The 14153-nt window shown below is 39.6% G+C and overlaps 1 protein-coding gene across 1 annotated transcript; it reads right to left on the bottom strand.

Annotated features, from left to right (window-relative positions):
- Positions 1-6076: 6076 nt before the first annotated feature.
- On the bottom strand, positions 6077-13260 carry LOC149065651 (uncharacterized). The gene is made up of 3 exons (XM_089253899.1): positions 13164-13260; positions 8408-8492; positions 6077-7985 (listed from the first exon to the last, which is right to left on the bottom strand). Exons 2-3 carry the CDS (start codon positions 8487-8489, stop codon positions 6139-6141), a joined length of 1929 nt encoding a protein of 642 aa, XP_089110025.1. The 5' UTR covers positions 8490-8492; positions 13164-13260; the 3' UTR covers positions 6077-6138.
- Positions 13261-14153: the final 893 nt, after the last annotated feature.

Genomic DNA, 14153 nt, shown 5'->3' with positions numbered 1-14153 from the left:
AAACCGTTGGAAGATTTGCTTCAACTAAAAAAATGATCTTGCTTGAAATTATGAAAGATCCCGGAGTGAAAATTTCAACCGGCACAGTTCGTACACAGATCAGAGAAGCTTCAATTTGACCAATAAAATAGTGGTTAGGAAATCGCCAGGGACAAGAAAGTATCAAAGAGAGGTGGAGAAGAGAGACTACTACTACTTTGACCTTTGAAGACCGGACACACCCCGCTTACCATCTCATAGAGATATCGACGCGTTCCCGGAGGATGGGTGTATCCTATCCCCCACTACTACTACTACTACTACTAAGAGAAGAGAGACTGAAGAGAGTGGGCACGAAATCTCATGTTTTATGGAGACGAATAGCTTAGTATACTTAGTATTGCAAAAAAATGGAACTCCCATGTTCCAGACGGATGTTTTCAGCAGACAGTACAGTGGAGCTTCTAATGGTATGGACAGAATTTGCTTCTAATGGTATGGACAGAATTTGCTTCTAATGGTATGGACAGAATTTGCTTCTAATGGTCAGGCTTCTTTAACTTTTGAAATTGGACGTCAAAACTCTGTTGCTTAAAGGAGATCCCCGAGAAAAATTTGCTACTGATTGGAAAAGAGATTTAGGAGTACCAAACTTGACATTTCAACGTTATAACGTGCTACTCGGATCTGCTGCCATAAAAAAAAACCTCTTTAATCGTGAAAATGTATCGGTGTTAGACTGGTCACCGATGAGTCTGTGACTTAAATCCTATTAGGAATGTATGGGGCATACTTACGATAAATGTGTTTGTAAATGAAATACAGTATTCGACTGTTGATAACTTAGAGTTCTATCGAGGAAGCATGGTACTTTTTTGATGTAGGAACACTACAGAATTTAATTAGATCCATGGAGGATGGTGTGATTGAGGTTTAGATATTAAAAACCTGTAATATTTTTGTAAATCTGAATTTCTTTAAACTTTTGAGACAGCCATTTTTTGCATTTTCGATACTATAAATATTCTATAAATGTTCTTTCGTAGAATTTTTTTTCTATAAATGTAGAAAGGCTTCAGGTATTATCCGTTAAAAGGTGTTACACCCTCCGTATTTTTTTTTGTTATTTTAAGAAAAGTGACTAAACAGTAATCTAAACTTTTGAGATGGACTGTATTTGTTTTTGAATTTTTTAATGTTATTTTTAGCTTTCCTTAGCTCTTAACTGCTGAGCTGGGACAAGCATTTATAATTATGTGCAGTAATTAAAAATAAAATATACATGAAATTCCTCAGGCACAAAAGCTCAATTGACGCCGGGGTTGGTGTCATGCTCATTTGCCACATACTATAAACGTTTGAAATTTGTTTGCAAAAAATACATCGATAATTAATGTTTGAAACTAAAAAAAAAATTCTAAAACTTTATCGATATTTTGTGTACTATTTTTATTGAGACGTACGGTAAGTTTAGAATCTGCTTTCCATGAATCCAAAAAAAGCATCAATATTGAATAATAAAATTAGAACGATATTCACCCATGGATCTGATTGTAGGAATCCAGATTATTTTTTCCTAATCAATCAACCATGAGGAAAAAAAATTCATTTTCAGAAAAATTTACCAACTTTATTGGAAGTATTTGAAAAATATATGAGATTTTCTTTCCTGCTGGAACCACATTTCCAAAATTATCTCCAATTTTAATAGTAATGTAAGCTTGCTCAAATCGTCGTGTTTTCGTCTCTCGCTTTTTTAATAACAGCAAGATATTTTGAGCATTTAGATCGAAAAAGTGAGAAAATTCATTTTATTAGTTTATTTTATCAGATAAGCAAAAAAAAAAATGTTATTGCTGCAGTTGAGATAAGATTAATCTTATTAATTAATTGACAATAATTATAATTCTCATTATTTTTAGACGTTTGAAAAACTGAAGTGTAACAAATGGTTTCAAATTTTTAAAAAATATTATTTTCTCAATTATATTTATACATATCCATGAAAGAATTGTAAAAAAAGACAGTTTGTGGGATCTATACCGTGTCTGTCCACTATAATCGTTGTCCAATGGTTATTTCCTGAACAGTTGGTTTTAGAGACAACTTTCAATTAGAAAAATATTTCAAATGATGTCGTCACCCATCACCTTAGATGCCGTTCAAATTAGTAGAGTTCCTCACTAGTAGAGTTCCTCAAGGAAGTGTCCTGGGCCCCATAGTTTTTCACTTTTTATCGATAAACTCAATCAGGGTTTCGATGGGATTGTTAGCAGATTCGCAGATGACGTGAAGCTAATGTTGGCACTCGGGAATCAAAGCGATAGGGAGTTGCTCCAGACCCACTTGAACAGGATTGGAACATGGGCAAATTAATGGAGCATGAAGTTTAGCGTTTACAAGCGCATGATCGCTCAGTTTGGTTCGAACAACCCACGTTTCTGTTACGAGTTGAATGGTGTCACTATCCCGGATGCAACTAGGGTCACCGATTCGGGAATTCTCATTGACGACGGCTTAAGTTTTTTGAACATTGTTCAGCGGTGGTCAAAAAAGCGAATAAAATGCTTGATCTCATTTTCAAAAAGGTCTCTTCGCGTTCTCCTAAAGTCATTCTTCCGCTTTTCCGAGGCTTAGTTCTTCCTGGACTGAATGAATGAACGCCAGAACTTTGCCACTGGACTTATCCCGTCGCCGAGATCTCTTCCAGCCCAGCTTCGTGGCAGAGTCTGGAACACTTTATTTTGAATTCTTCCTGGACTGGAGTATGGTGTATTTGAAACCATACTTACGGAGGGACTATACAGTATATATATATATATATATATATTATTTAGAATTTTTGTAATTGAATTTTTAATTGGGTTGCTGTATTTTAGTAATATATGACATGGTGGTCGGCTGAAGTTGGTTTACTGTGGTTCCCAACTTCAAGGCGCGAATGCGAGCCGATGTCCCCTTTAAAAAGTCTCGCCACAGAGAACAACGCAGACCTACAAACAGTCCAAATGTAATTCAATCATAATACATCGCTCACTTCACTTCTGAAATATCGATGGCAGCACTGAAAATCAAACACAACACTACATACGCACTCAGACTGTTAGGTACACACAGAGTTACACTTCCGGCCTAACTCACTATAGCCCGTTTCAGGTTAACTTTGCAGTGAAGGGGAAGCTACGAGGGAATCGCATCACTCGTTGCTATGGGAACGAAAGCCTCTTAACCAATGTATCGATGCGTGGCCTTGGTAAGGTATGGCCGATTCTCGCCAATCTCACTGAGAAAAATCTTTAAAATCACAGTAAATTAGTAATAATTATAGAATTAAAAAAAATAAACCAGTGCCGATACTTTCAGAAAATTAAGTGAGGTTTTTGAAATAATTTGTTTTTGTTTTTTTTATTAGAAAGTGTTTTAAAATTTAGAAAAATAATTATCTTACATCAGCGTGTCACTTACTCATCATATTGATGTGCCGCAAGTAACATTAAAAAAATTTCGAAAAACATATTAATATTTTTCTGCACTATTTCCCTTCCTCCTTAGCTGAAATTTATTTATAAAAAAAATTCCAAACAATAATACGAAAGCAACGTATAATTTTAAAATACTGTATATTAACCATGGCTCTCAAAAACTTTGGGATTTTTAATTTTTAGTCTCTTGTTACCGTTGATGTGCCGCTGCAAGCGAGTAGCGAGTATTGGAAAGGAAGAGCCAGAGAACGTTTTAGCGTGAAAAGAGAGATATAACTGTCACATAAAAGATGAAAGCCTATAACCCACTGTGCCCCCTCTCACTTATTTTATCTGAAGAGAAGCTAAAGGCAAGGGGGGGGGCGCATCTGGAGAAACAGGTGGCCCTGCTGGATGGAACATGGCGTTCGTGTGAGTGAAGACGCGACTCGTGTCAACACTCTCCGTGATCGGCAATAGGGGATTCAGCAACCACTACTCTCCCAAGAAGGTGGCAAGAAATAAATCATTAAAAAAAAGGAGCATCTAAAACCAAAAACTTCTGTGCCCATAAAGGGCCTCTCACAATGGTATCGACGCTTTCGTGGAAGAGAAACACTTCCTGTTATCTACGAGTGAATATCTCAATTCACTGAATCCTATTTTCGGGAGAAAAAAACTTATTGTATATTCGCATTGATTGAATATTCGTAAGCCTATAACTGCATGTAAAACTGAATGAAAAATTGTATCGTTATGGAAAATTCAACCGAGAATAGCGATGTAAAATATGTATGTATATTTCAGTATATATAATTCGGTGTAACGAAAAAAACACGACAGTGATATATTGGCGGAGAAAATTTCTAGGATATCGCGCCAGAATGTTGTTGCCGTTGCTATGGATTTTCGATAATGGTAACCAATATTTTTTCTAATTTAAACATTTTAAACGATTAAACATCGGTTCAAAACGATATTTTTTCAGTATTTTTTCAAAACCGTAGAAAAAATTGAAATCTTCTGCATAAAGGATCACCGTAAATTTCCGATGTATGGGAACTATTTTTTCTGCGGCGTAGGAATACACTCTCAACTTTTCTCATCACTGCAAAGTTAACCTGAAACAAACTATAGGTAGTAAATTGCCCATAGATGGTGATAGACCTGAGTTGTGCTCGGTTTGAAAGAAAATAATATATGGCATCCATACTTGTTATGGGCATCTTTTTCTCAGCCACCTCATTGGGCATTTTGCCTGTTGTGGCCTTTTATTTGTAAATTTTTTTATTGATAATTTTTTTTCATTTTACATTTAAGGTGATGGCCGACATCATTTAAAACATTTTTCTAATTGAAAGTTGTCTCGAAAACCAATGGTTCAAGAAATAGCTATTGAACAACGATAAGAGGGCACATCCTGTATATATATTTCCGAAAATCGAGATAGACCTATAACACAGTCAATCGCACATAGCATACACGTCCTGCAGGGCTCCTAGACTAGGATCTTCGACAGGACCCTCAACAGGCTGTCCCAAACTGTTTGCACGGCGGATATCTGTAACCGTTGATTTTCGAAACATACTTTCAATGACAAAAAAGTTTTCAAATGGCGTGCAGTCATTTAAAATCTCAAAATTTGTTTCAGGAGTCGTTAATAAGTGTAATATTTCTGTGATGAAAAATGTCTGACATCTACAATTTTAACCAACATTAAACACTCACACGAGTGTGGAATCTGTGGTAAAGCATTTTCTCGATTAAACCATTTAAAAGTGCACAACGGGGTCCATACTGGAGAGAAGGCATATGAGTGTGATATCTGTAATAAAGTATTTTCTGACCAAATTATTTTTTCAGCCACCTCGTTGGGCATTTTGCCTGTTGTGGCGTTGTATTTGTATTTGTCATGAAAAAAATAAAGAAATAAACTTTTTAAACATTCCCGTGTGCTCAAAAACCCAATTAGAAAGTTGTTGCCCTGTCTCTTCTCTCTTCCGAGGCCAACCAAAGAAAATTCCACGTTTCTAAGTGCATTATTCACTGAGATATTCGAATTTGAAGAAAATTTGGGAAAAAACAGCTTTAAGTGCGGAAAAACGTTTTACCCGCATTTAATGCTCTTTTTTCCCAAATTTTCTCCGTTCTTCGAATATCTCAGTGAATATTGTATTTAGAAACGTGTAACTTCTTTTGTTGGCATCAGGAGAGACAGGGCAACAACTTTCTAATCCAGTTTTTGAGCACACGGGGACTGTATACAAAGTTAATCCCGTCATTTTCTTACGTGTACGAACCCTCGCTCAAACTGTGATTTTAAGTTACTGCACGCCATTTGAAAACTTTATGTAATTAAAAATGTTTTAAAACTCAAAGGTTACAGATATCCGCTGTGCAAACAGTTTGAAACAGCCTGTGTTGTGAATTTATAACGTGAAAAATAAAAAATGATGAGAATCGACCCGGTCGCCGAGGTTGGAGCCCTGTCGACGCCACCGTTGTGGGAACCACGCAATCACGTGATTCATGAAGATAAATCACACAGTACTGAAAATTTTATTTGAAAACTATTCAAATATGATCAAGTAGTTTAGAACTGAATCGAAAGGTAATAAATGTCCAACATGATGAAGTCAGTTTACGTGGTTTTTATTGATCATAATTTATACATTTCATAAAGTTCAAATTAGTTCACTCACAGCGAATCCTTAACCCTTTTGATTGGAGAATCTGTTACTCCTGGAGGTGCAGGAATTTCAGGCATACCTGGAACCTGTGGAAGCTCTGGCATTCCCGGAACTTGTGGCATTTCTGGCATTCCAGGCACTTGCGGCATCTCTGGCATTCCAGGGACTTGTGGTAATTCGGGCATCCCTGGAACTTGTGGTAGTTCTGGCATACCCGGTACTTGTGGAAGTCCACCTATCTGGCGTTTCTCAATGTTGAATCGTTTGCTTGGTGCAGGTGTTGTAGCTGGTGACCCTGGTAGTTCTGGCATCCCTGGCACCTGTGGAAGTTCTGGCATGCCGGGTACCTGTGGCAATTCTGGCATTCCGGGTACTTGAGGCATTTCTGGCATTCCGGGAACCTGTGGCATTTCGGGCATTCCTGGAACTTGTGGTAGCTCTGGCATTCCTGGTACTTGCGGAAGTCCTCCGATTTGACGTTTTATGAAACTGGTATATCTGCTAGGTGCGGCGGTTGTAGCTGGTGACCCTGGTAGTTCTGGCATTCCGGGTACCTGTGGCAATTCCGGCATTCCGGGTACTTGAGGCATTTCTGGCATTCCGGGAACCTGTGGCATTTCGGGCATACCTGGAACTTGTGGTAGCTCTGGCATACCAGGTACTTGTGGAAGTCCTCCAATTTGACGTTTTATGAAGCTGGTATATCTGCTAGGTGCGGCGGTTGTAGCTGGTGACCCTGGTAGTTCTGGCATCCCTGGAACTTGTGGAAGTTCTGGCATTCCGGGTACCTGTGGCAATTCCGGCATTCCGGGTACTTGAGGCATTTCTGGCATTCCGGGAACCTGTGGCATTTCGGGCATTCCTGGAACTTGTGGTAACTCTGGCATACCAGGTACTTGTGGAAGTCCTCCGATTTGACGTTTTATGAAGCTGGTATATCTGCTAGGTGCGGCGGTTGTAGCTGGTGACCCTGGTAGTTCTGGCATCCCTGGAACTTGTGGAAGTTCTGGCATTCCGGGTACCTGTGGCAATTCTGGCATACCAGGTACCTGAGGCATTTCTGGCATTCCGGGGACTTGCGGTAACTCTGGCATTCCTGGTACTTGCGGAAGTCCTCCGATTTGACGTTTTATGAAACTGGTATATCTGCTAGGTGCGGCGGTTGTAGCTGGTGACCCTGGTAGTTCTGGCATCCCTGGAACCTGTGGAAGTTCTGGCATTCCGGGTACCTGTGGCAATTCCGGCATTCCGGGTACTTGAGGCATTTCTGGCATTCCGGGAACCTGTGGCATTTCGGGCATACCTGGAACTTGTGGTAGCTCTGGCATTCCAGGTACTTGTGGAAGTCCTCCGATTTGACGTTTTATGAAGCTGGTATATCTGCTAGGTGCGGCGGTCGTAGCTGGCGACCCAGGTAACTCTGGCATCCCTGGTACCTGTGGAAGTTCTGGCATTCCGGGTACTTGTGGCAATTCTGGCATACCGGGTACCTGAGGCATTTCTGGCATTCCGGGAACCTGTGGCATTTCCGGCATTCCGGGAACTTGTGGTAACTCTGGCATTCCAGGTACTTGTGGAAGTCCACCAATTTGACGCTTTATGAAACTGGAATATCGACTGGGTGCTGCGGTCGTAGCTGGTGACCCTGGTAGTTCTGGCATTCCTGGTACCTGTGGAAGTTCTGGCATTCCGGGTACCTGTGGCAATTCTGGCATGCCGGGTACCTGAGGCATTTCTGGCATTCCGGGAACCTGTGGCATTTCCGGCATACCTGGAACTTGTGGTAATTCTGGCATTCCTGGTACTTGTGGAAGTCCACCAATTTGTCTTTTGCTTTTCTGATCATTCAATACACCTACAAATACATAATAAATATATTGAATAAGCATAAGAAAATGTAATGTTAAATAAGAATCGTGATATAATAACAATTCACAATATTTGATTTGCTCGTCGATTGTTAAAGTCGGTTGTGTTTTGTATGTCATTCCAGTCAATCTGAATCTCCAAATATTTCTTGTCTAGATTTAAGCAAAACCACCAAATATTAATTAACTTATTGAGATTTTTCTTCAACTATGACTAGAATAGTAGAACATTGGCATACGCAAAAGTGGAGAGAACCCCTCCAGCGCTTGAGTCGAGATTACAGTGTTATTTTGCAGGTAAAAATGCAAACATTCCCCCCTTCAGAAGAATAAAATTTGATTCCCCCCTCGAGAAAATCCTGTGTTCACCTATGTGTTGGACAACATTATAGAAATTAAACATATATACCTGCTTTCACTGAGAAAATAGCCAACAACAAAACAGTAATGCGTAGCAAAGCTGCTATGTCTGTTTTCTTTGTCATCATCATAATCTGAAAGAGAGCAGACATACAATAAGGTAAGTTTAAATGAATTATTTGCCGAGAGAAAACATTGCGTAAATGGTTATCGCATAATTGATTCAAAATAATAGGCTGCTATACCAGGCTGTTTCCACGATGGAATAGGATATCAATTAGGATATCAATAGGATAACCAATTCATGATAAAACAAGTATAGTCCATCATCACAGGGCCGAACTTAAACCGTGCACATGGTGCGGTGACCAAGAAGTACGGGAGTGCATAATAGAGATTAGCGACGAAAACGATTGTATTGTTTTGTTCTACACCACATACATTCGAGAAGCGATGCGAAAAAGAGAAAGAGGACGCTCCACTAAGAGTGCAGCCTTAGACAGGCGCAAAAGGGTGGCACCGCACCGGGCTCCTAAATTTTTTGGAGCCGCAAAATGTTATGATTGCATTGGCTTCAAATTCTTAACAAAGCAATAGCTAAATATTTAGTCTAAGATAGAGAACCTTTAACATTCAGACATTGAACTATCTGGCCTAGGGGTTTGATATGCCCCCTTCCCCCGAGCCGAGAAGGGTGTTGCAGGTGGATCTCGTGTCCTGTACACTGGACCGGGGGGGGGGGCACTAAATTCTTCGTTTAACCACTAAATCGAAACTACATGAAGGAAGCATAATGCATGCTTACCAAGCTGAAAAGAGTATCCAGTTAAGGCTCTGGGTAGATAATCAGTTTTTAGCCCTGACCGCCCTCAACCTATAAATGCCTGGAGGCACACTCACAATTTTTTCATTGGGCAGCGGACACTATTGTCTATAATTATTGCCGAATGACCTTTCAACCTTGCCCACAAATACTCAATTGGGTGGCTGGGAACCATTGACGCACTCGAAACTCTGAATCATGCTTCTCAAACAAATATGAGATAATTCCAGTGCTGTGGGAGGGTGCATTGTCCTGCTGAAAATAGCCATCATCATCAGGAAACATTATGACCATAAACGGGTGCACGTGGTCAGCAACGATGCGGAGGTAGGCACTGGCATCGACGGATGTTTCTAATGGAAAAAAGGGACTAAGACTATACCAGGAAAATGCTCCCTAGACTGTGATTCCGTCGCCACCCGGAACAGTTGTCATGTGACATGCCGGATTCATGGTTTCGTGCTGCTTACGTAACACACGGATCCTGCCATCAACGTCATGGGGAAGAAATCTTGACTCGTCAGACCAGACAACCTTCTTCCATTCATCAAGTGTCCAATTTCAGCACCCTCTAGCCCACAAAAGTCGTTTTCTTCGGTTTTGAAGTGAAATCAAAGGGACTCTTCTACGTCGTCGGCTATTAAAGCTAATTCGTTTTAAGATCCGTCTTGTAGAGCGTACGGATATGCGGTGCGATGATCCTGAGTTGTACTGCGCTGCGATTTGTTGCGTTGTAGCTCTTTTGTTACTGACACGCATGCTGTCAGTCACCTGGCACCTCTTTCGTTCACAAGTGACTCCATCCACTATTCCGCTTTCCACTCAAATTTAATGGCTTAGCTGCCCTCAAAGCCAAGAAGGTTAGCGGCTTCTTAGATACTGGAACCGCCTGTTCTGGCACCCACAATCATGCTGCTTTTAAAGTCACTCAAATCTTTTGTTTTTCCTCATGAACAGGCAAATTGCAACGTTAACTGGTGCTTCTGACCAGGAGAAAGCTTTTTATCAGCAAATCCTGTTAATTACGTCAACGCACCTGCTGCTGGGACAAGTTGAAGTTTGAGTGAGGGGTGGTCCTAAGTTTTTGCCACTGAGTGTAAAATATTATGTCCTGACTGATTCACTGACTGAGGATTCATCATCGCCGAGCCGAAACCACTGAAGCTATAAATATGAAATTTGTTCAGTAGTTTCATGTCTTGATGACTCATTAAGATGGGGTTTTTGAAATTCGACCCCTAAGAGAGTTATAATGGCATAATGGAGTTCAAAGGTTATATAGAGAAATCACACGCCGAGTAATAAAATTTGGCAGTATTTTTATTTTCTAATGTGATAACTTACTCTAATAAGGGATTTTTTTTAATTCAACCCCTTATCAGGGTCATGGGCGGGGAAGGGGGGGGGCGTTGGGGTTCACGGTTATATGGGACAAACGTCGGTGAGCCGAAATCGCTGAAGCTATAAATATACAATTTGGTCAGTAGTTTTATTTTTTAATGTAGAGACACACATTAAGAAGGGATTTCTCAAAATTCAACCCTCAAGGGGGTCATGAAAGATTGAAATATTATACGGGAGAATCGCGCCGAGAAATTTTTGTCGGGTATAATAGCTATATAGTTTATACACATCTTAATCTATTTTTCGACAGTTTATGTTTTGAAAAGTTTTTCAAGTATCATAAAAGATCGCATCAAATGGAATCAAGTTTGCAGCTTGTCGTCAAATACAAATACAATGACACAACAGGCAAAATGCCCAACCAGGTGGCTAAGAAAAATATGGGCATATCATATATCTCAAAAATACAGCAACCCAATTAAAAATGCAATTACAAACAATATATATACATGATAAAATATTATACAATGCCCATAAAATGTATTTATGGTTGTCTTATATTCTAAGTATGGATAGCTTCTCGATAAACGTGTCAATTCTGTTAGAATTTACTACCTCCGGGGGTAAGCTATTTTATATATTAACAACTCTTTTCTCAACGAGAGAAAAATTCCCTGCGACACCATAACTTAGAATTGTCCCTTACCAATCGATACTGGTGTCCCCTTGTGAAAGCAGTCGATTGACGGTGTACTAACAATTCATGGTCCATTCTAACCATCCCATTGACAATTTTGAACACTTCAATCATATCTCCCCGATACCAACGTTCATCCAATGTAAACATATTCAAGAAATGAAGTCTCTCTTCATAACTCAAGCCGCATGTGCCACCGCGGACACGCGTATCTCTTCTTCGCACCCCTTTAACCAAGTTTATGTCCTTTCGTAGGTATGGTTTCCAAAACTTTACAGCATACTCCAGTCCCGAACGAACTAAGCCTCGGAAAAGCGGAAGAATGATTTTAGGAGAACGCGAAGAGACCTTCTTTGAAAATGAAACCAAGCATTCTATTCGCTTTTTTGACCACCGCTGAACAATGTTCAGAAAACCTAAGCCGCTCCGAGTGACCGATATAAATCCGAGTGACCACAACTATTTGTGAATTAATTCTCTGTAACATTGAATGCACGTACACTGAAAATTTGGATGCCATCTTGCCTGATGGACCGTTATTTTTTTCATGTTTATTACTTGTTTATTTTATTCTTGAATAGATATAACCTATGACTGAGAATGAATTAACCCTTCAAGCGGCTTTATAAATTTCACTAATCGCATTATAACTTTTTTACCACACACCAACTCCGGTCATACTGCCATACACCAATTTCCTACCGATAGAGTTTGGTGAGGCATGAAGGCAACATCTATCGGTCGTCGCCTCAGGTTCATCAGGAAAGAACATGTTATACACGTTCTTAAAACAGGATCGAACCCTCGGACACCTTCATGGCAAACGAACATCTTACCACGGTGCCACTCGGCATCCGCATTTAACTGCAACAGTAGAAATAACAAAATTCTCTGTAAAACGCCACATCGTTTTTTAAGACTTTTTTCCGATATTCTATAGGTGATATCTCGCCATCCTCGAAAATAATAATAATAAAAACCAAAAGGAAGAGAAATATATACATACTCTACCTTTTTCTATTAATTTATACCACTTACCGGTGCTCTCCAATACGCATCTAGATACGTGATTCAAGTATCAAAATTCAATTTTTCTCCTCCAAATTTCATTGGGGGAGTCAAAATACTCCTTAAAATTTTAGGTAAATTTTTTTGTTACATGTACAGTTATTTTTCACTGACAAACATAAAACCTCCATTTTGGGGGGTGGGGGAAGAGGAGTGAAATTATACTTTTCAAAATTACATTTTCGGATAACAGTACCACGTACATATTCCTTCACTACCCCAAAAGGGAAGGGAAAGAAAAGTTATATTTTCCAAACACTGTCTCTCTCTCTCCTTCTATTATCAAAACAAACAATAGCTGAATCCACTCACTGGCTGTTGATCGACAGGTTGGGGAAGATAAAAAACGTACCAACGTAAAACTATCTGGCCCTTACACGGCAGAAATAAGAGGGTTTCTAGGAGGCAAATGTATCTCTTAATTGCCGAAAAATAAGGCATTAAATTGGGCGAGATATCTAACAATTGCCGCTGAGAGCTTAGACTAGAATCAATTCCCAGAAAATTGGAAAAAATGTCATGTTTACTAAGTTATATTGTATATGTCAAAACATGAAGGCATCTTCAAAAAATGGGCGAACGCATAACATTTTTCTTTCATTCGACATACATCGAAGTGCAGATTTTCAATATCCTTTGAGAAATTGTGTACTTATCGATTATAGAAATGCACACTCGGAATTCGCAACACTTTTTTTGCACCACATATCCCAAACGTTTTCGCACATATCCCAAGTTTTGATAAATGATTCCATTCTTGAATACTCTTAGGGTTTCGGTTTCGCTAAGGCAAGTATTTTCATCGGTAGGAGAGAAAAAATCTCAAGTAGAGAAAACCACGCGTAAGTTTAACCAATAAATTTGGAAACCTACCTCAGTAACCGCTATCACCACTGGAAAATCCAAATGCGATCGAATCGCTGATCTACCACTGAGTGATGCACGACTATCCGACCCACCTCTATTTATACCGATGATAGAAATATCTTCACCAAAGAATCTCTAAATCTCCTGAACGCATTTTCTGACGTCAAGACTAATTACTATCTACCAGCATACAGGCGCAAATAATGTAATTCTGACATAGTTAATTTCTTGGTGGTTTCCCTTTCGTTTTCTTTTTCTTTTTCAGTTTTCACCGCTTGTAATTCCATTACTCGTTATCATTCCCAAATCTGCATTCTCATTCCTAAATTTTATAATGGCCTTACAAATGATCTGATAGTCCTCCACATTCTCTCTCGATTTCAACGTGAATACGTCTTTTAAATTGCCTGACGATAATGGGAGCATTCTCAAAAACTTGCGTGACGAAATTCTTTAAACGCTGATATCTCAGGAAGTACCTAACGCAAGTCAAAAGCAATGGTATCGTCAGATGCACATGGCTCGCATAGTGTCCGTCTTAGGTTTCACTGCACAGTGATATCTCGGCTTGATAAACGGTCACCCCCCCCCCCCCATTTTTACGGACGAATTTTTTTTGTCCCGTTGGTGTCCGTAAAAAAGTTATTTTACTGTGTTCGAAACACGAATTACGATAAAAGCCAGACTGATCGTCTCAAACAGACTTTCAACTTCCTGGTCTTATCACGAAATGCTCATTCCAATATGATAAAAAGACACAGTGGCAGCTGAAGCATGCACCTACAAAAAACTCCAAGAACTCTATTGGGATGACATAATAGTTGAATTTAATCAATGCCGTCCTGACCAGACGCGAGTCCCGATGTGGAAACAATAGCAGGGCCAGAGTTGTCATGATAATTTCAGGACCTCTGGATTTCCCTCTCACGATGTGGGAAAGGAAAACAGGCATTCAAAAATTCACACATTATTACAAAATACACAAGAATGATGAAA

Source organism: Pholcus phalangioides, unplaced genomic scaffold (genome assembly GCF_987345545.1).
Source record: "Pholcus phalangioides strain wild (caught in Gottingen) unplaced genomic scaffold, Ppha-v1.0 ptg000039l_1, whole genome shotgun sequence".
Classification (NCBI taxonomy): Eukaryota; Metazoa; Arthropoda; class Arachnida; order Araneae; family Pholcidae; genus Pholcus; species Pholcus phalangioides.
Note: the sequence above shows the minus strand (reverse complement) of the source record. Positions and strands in the feature narration are given on the sequence as shown.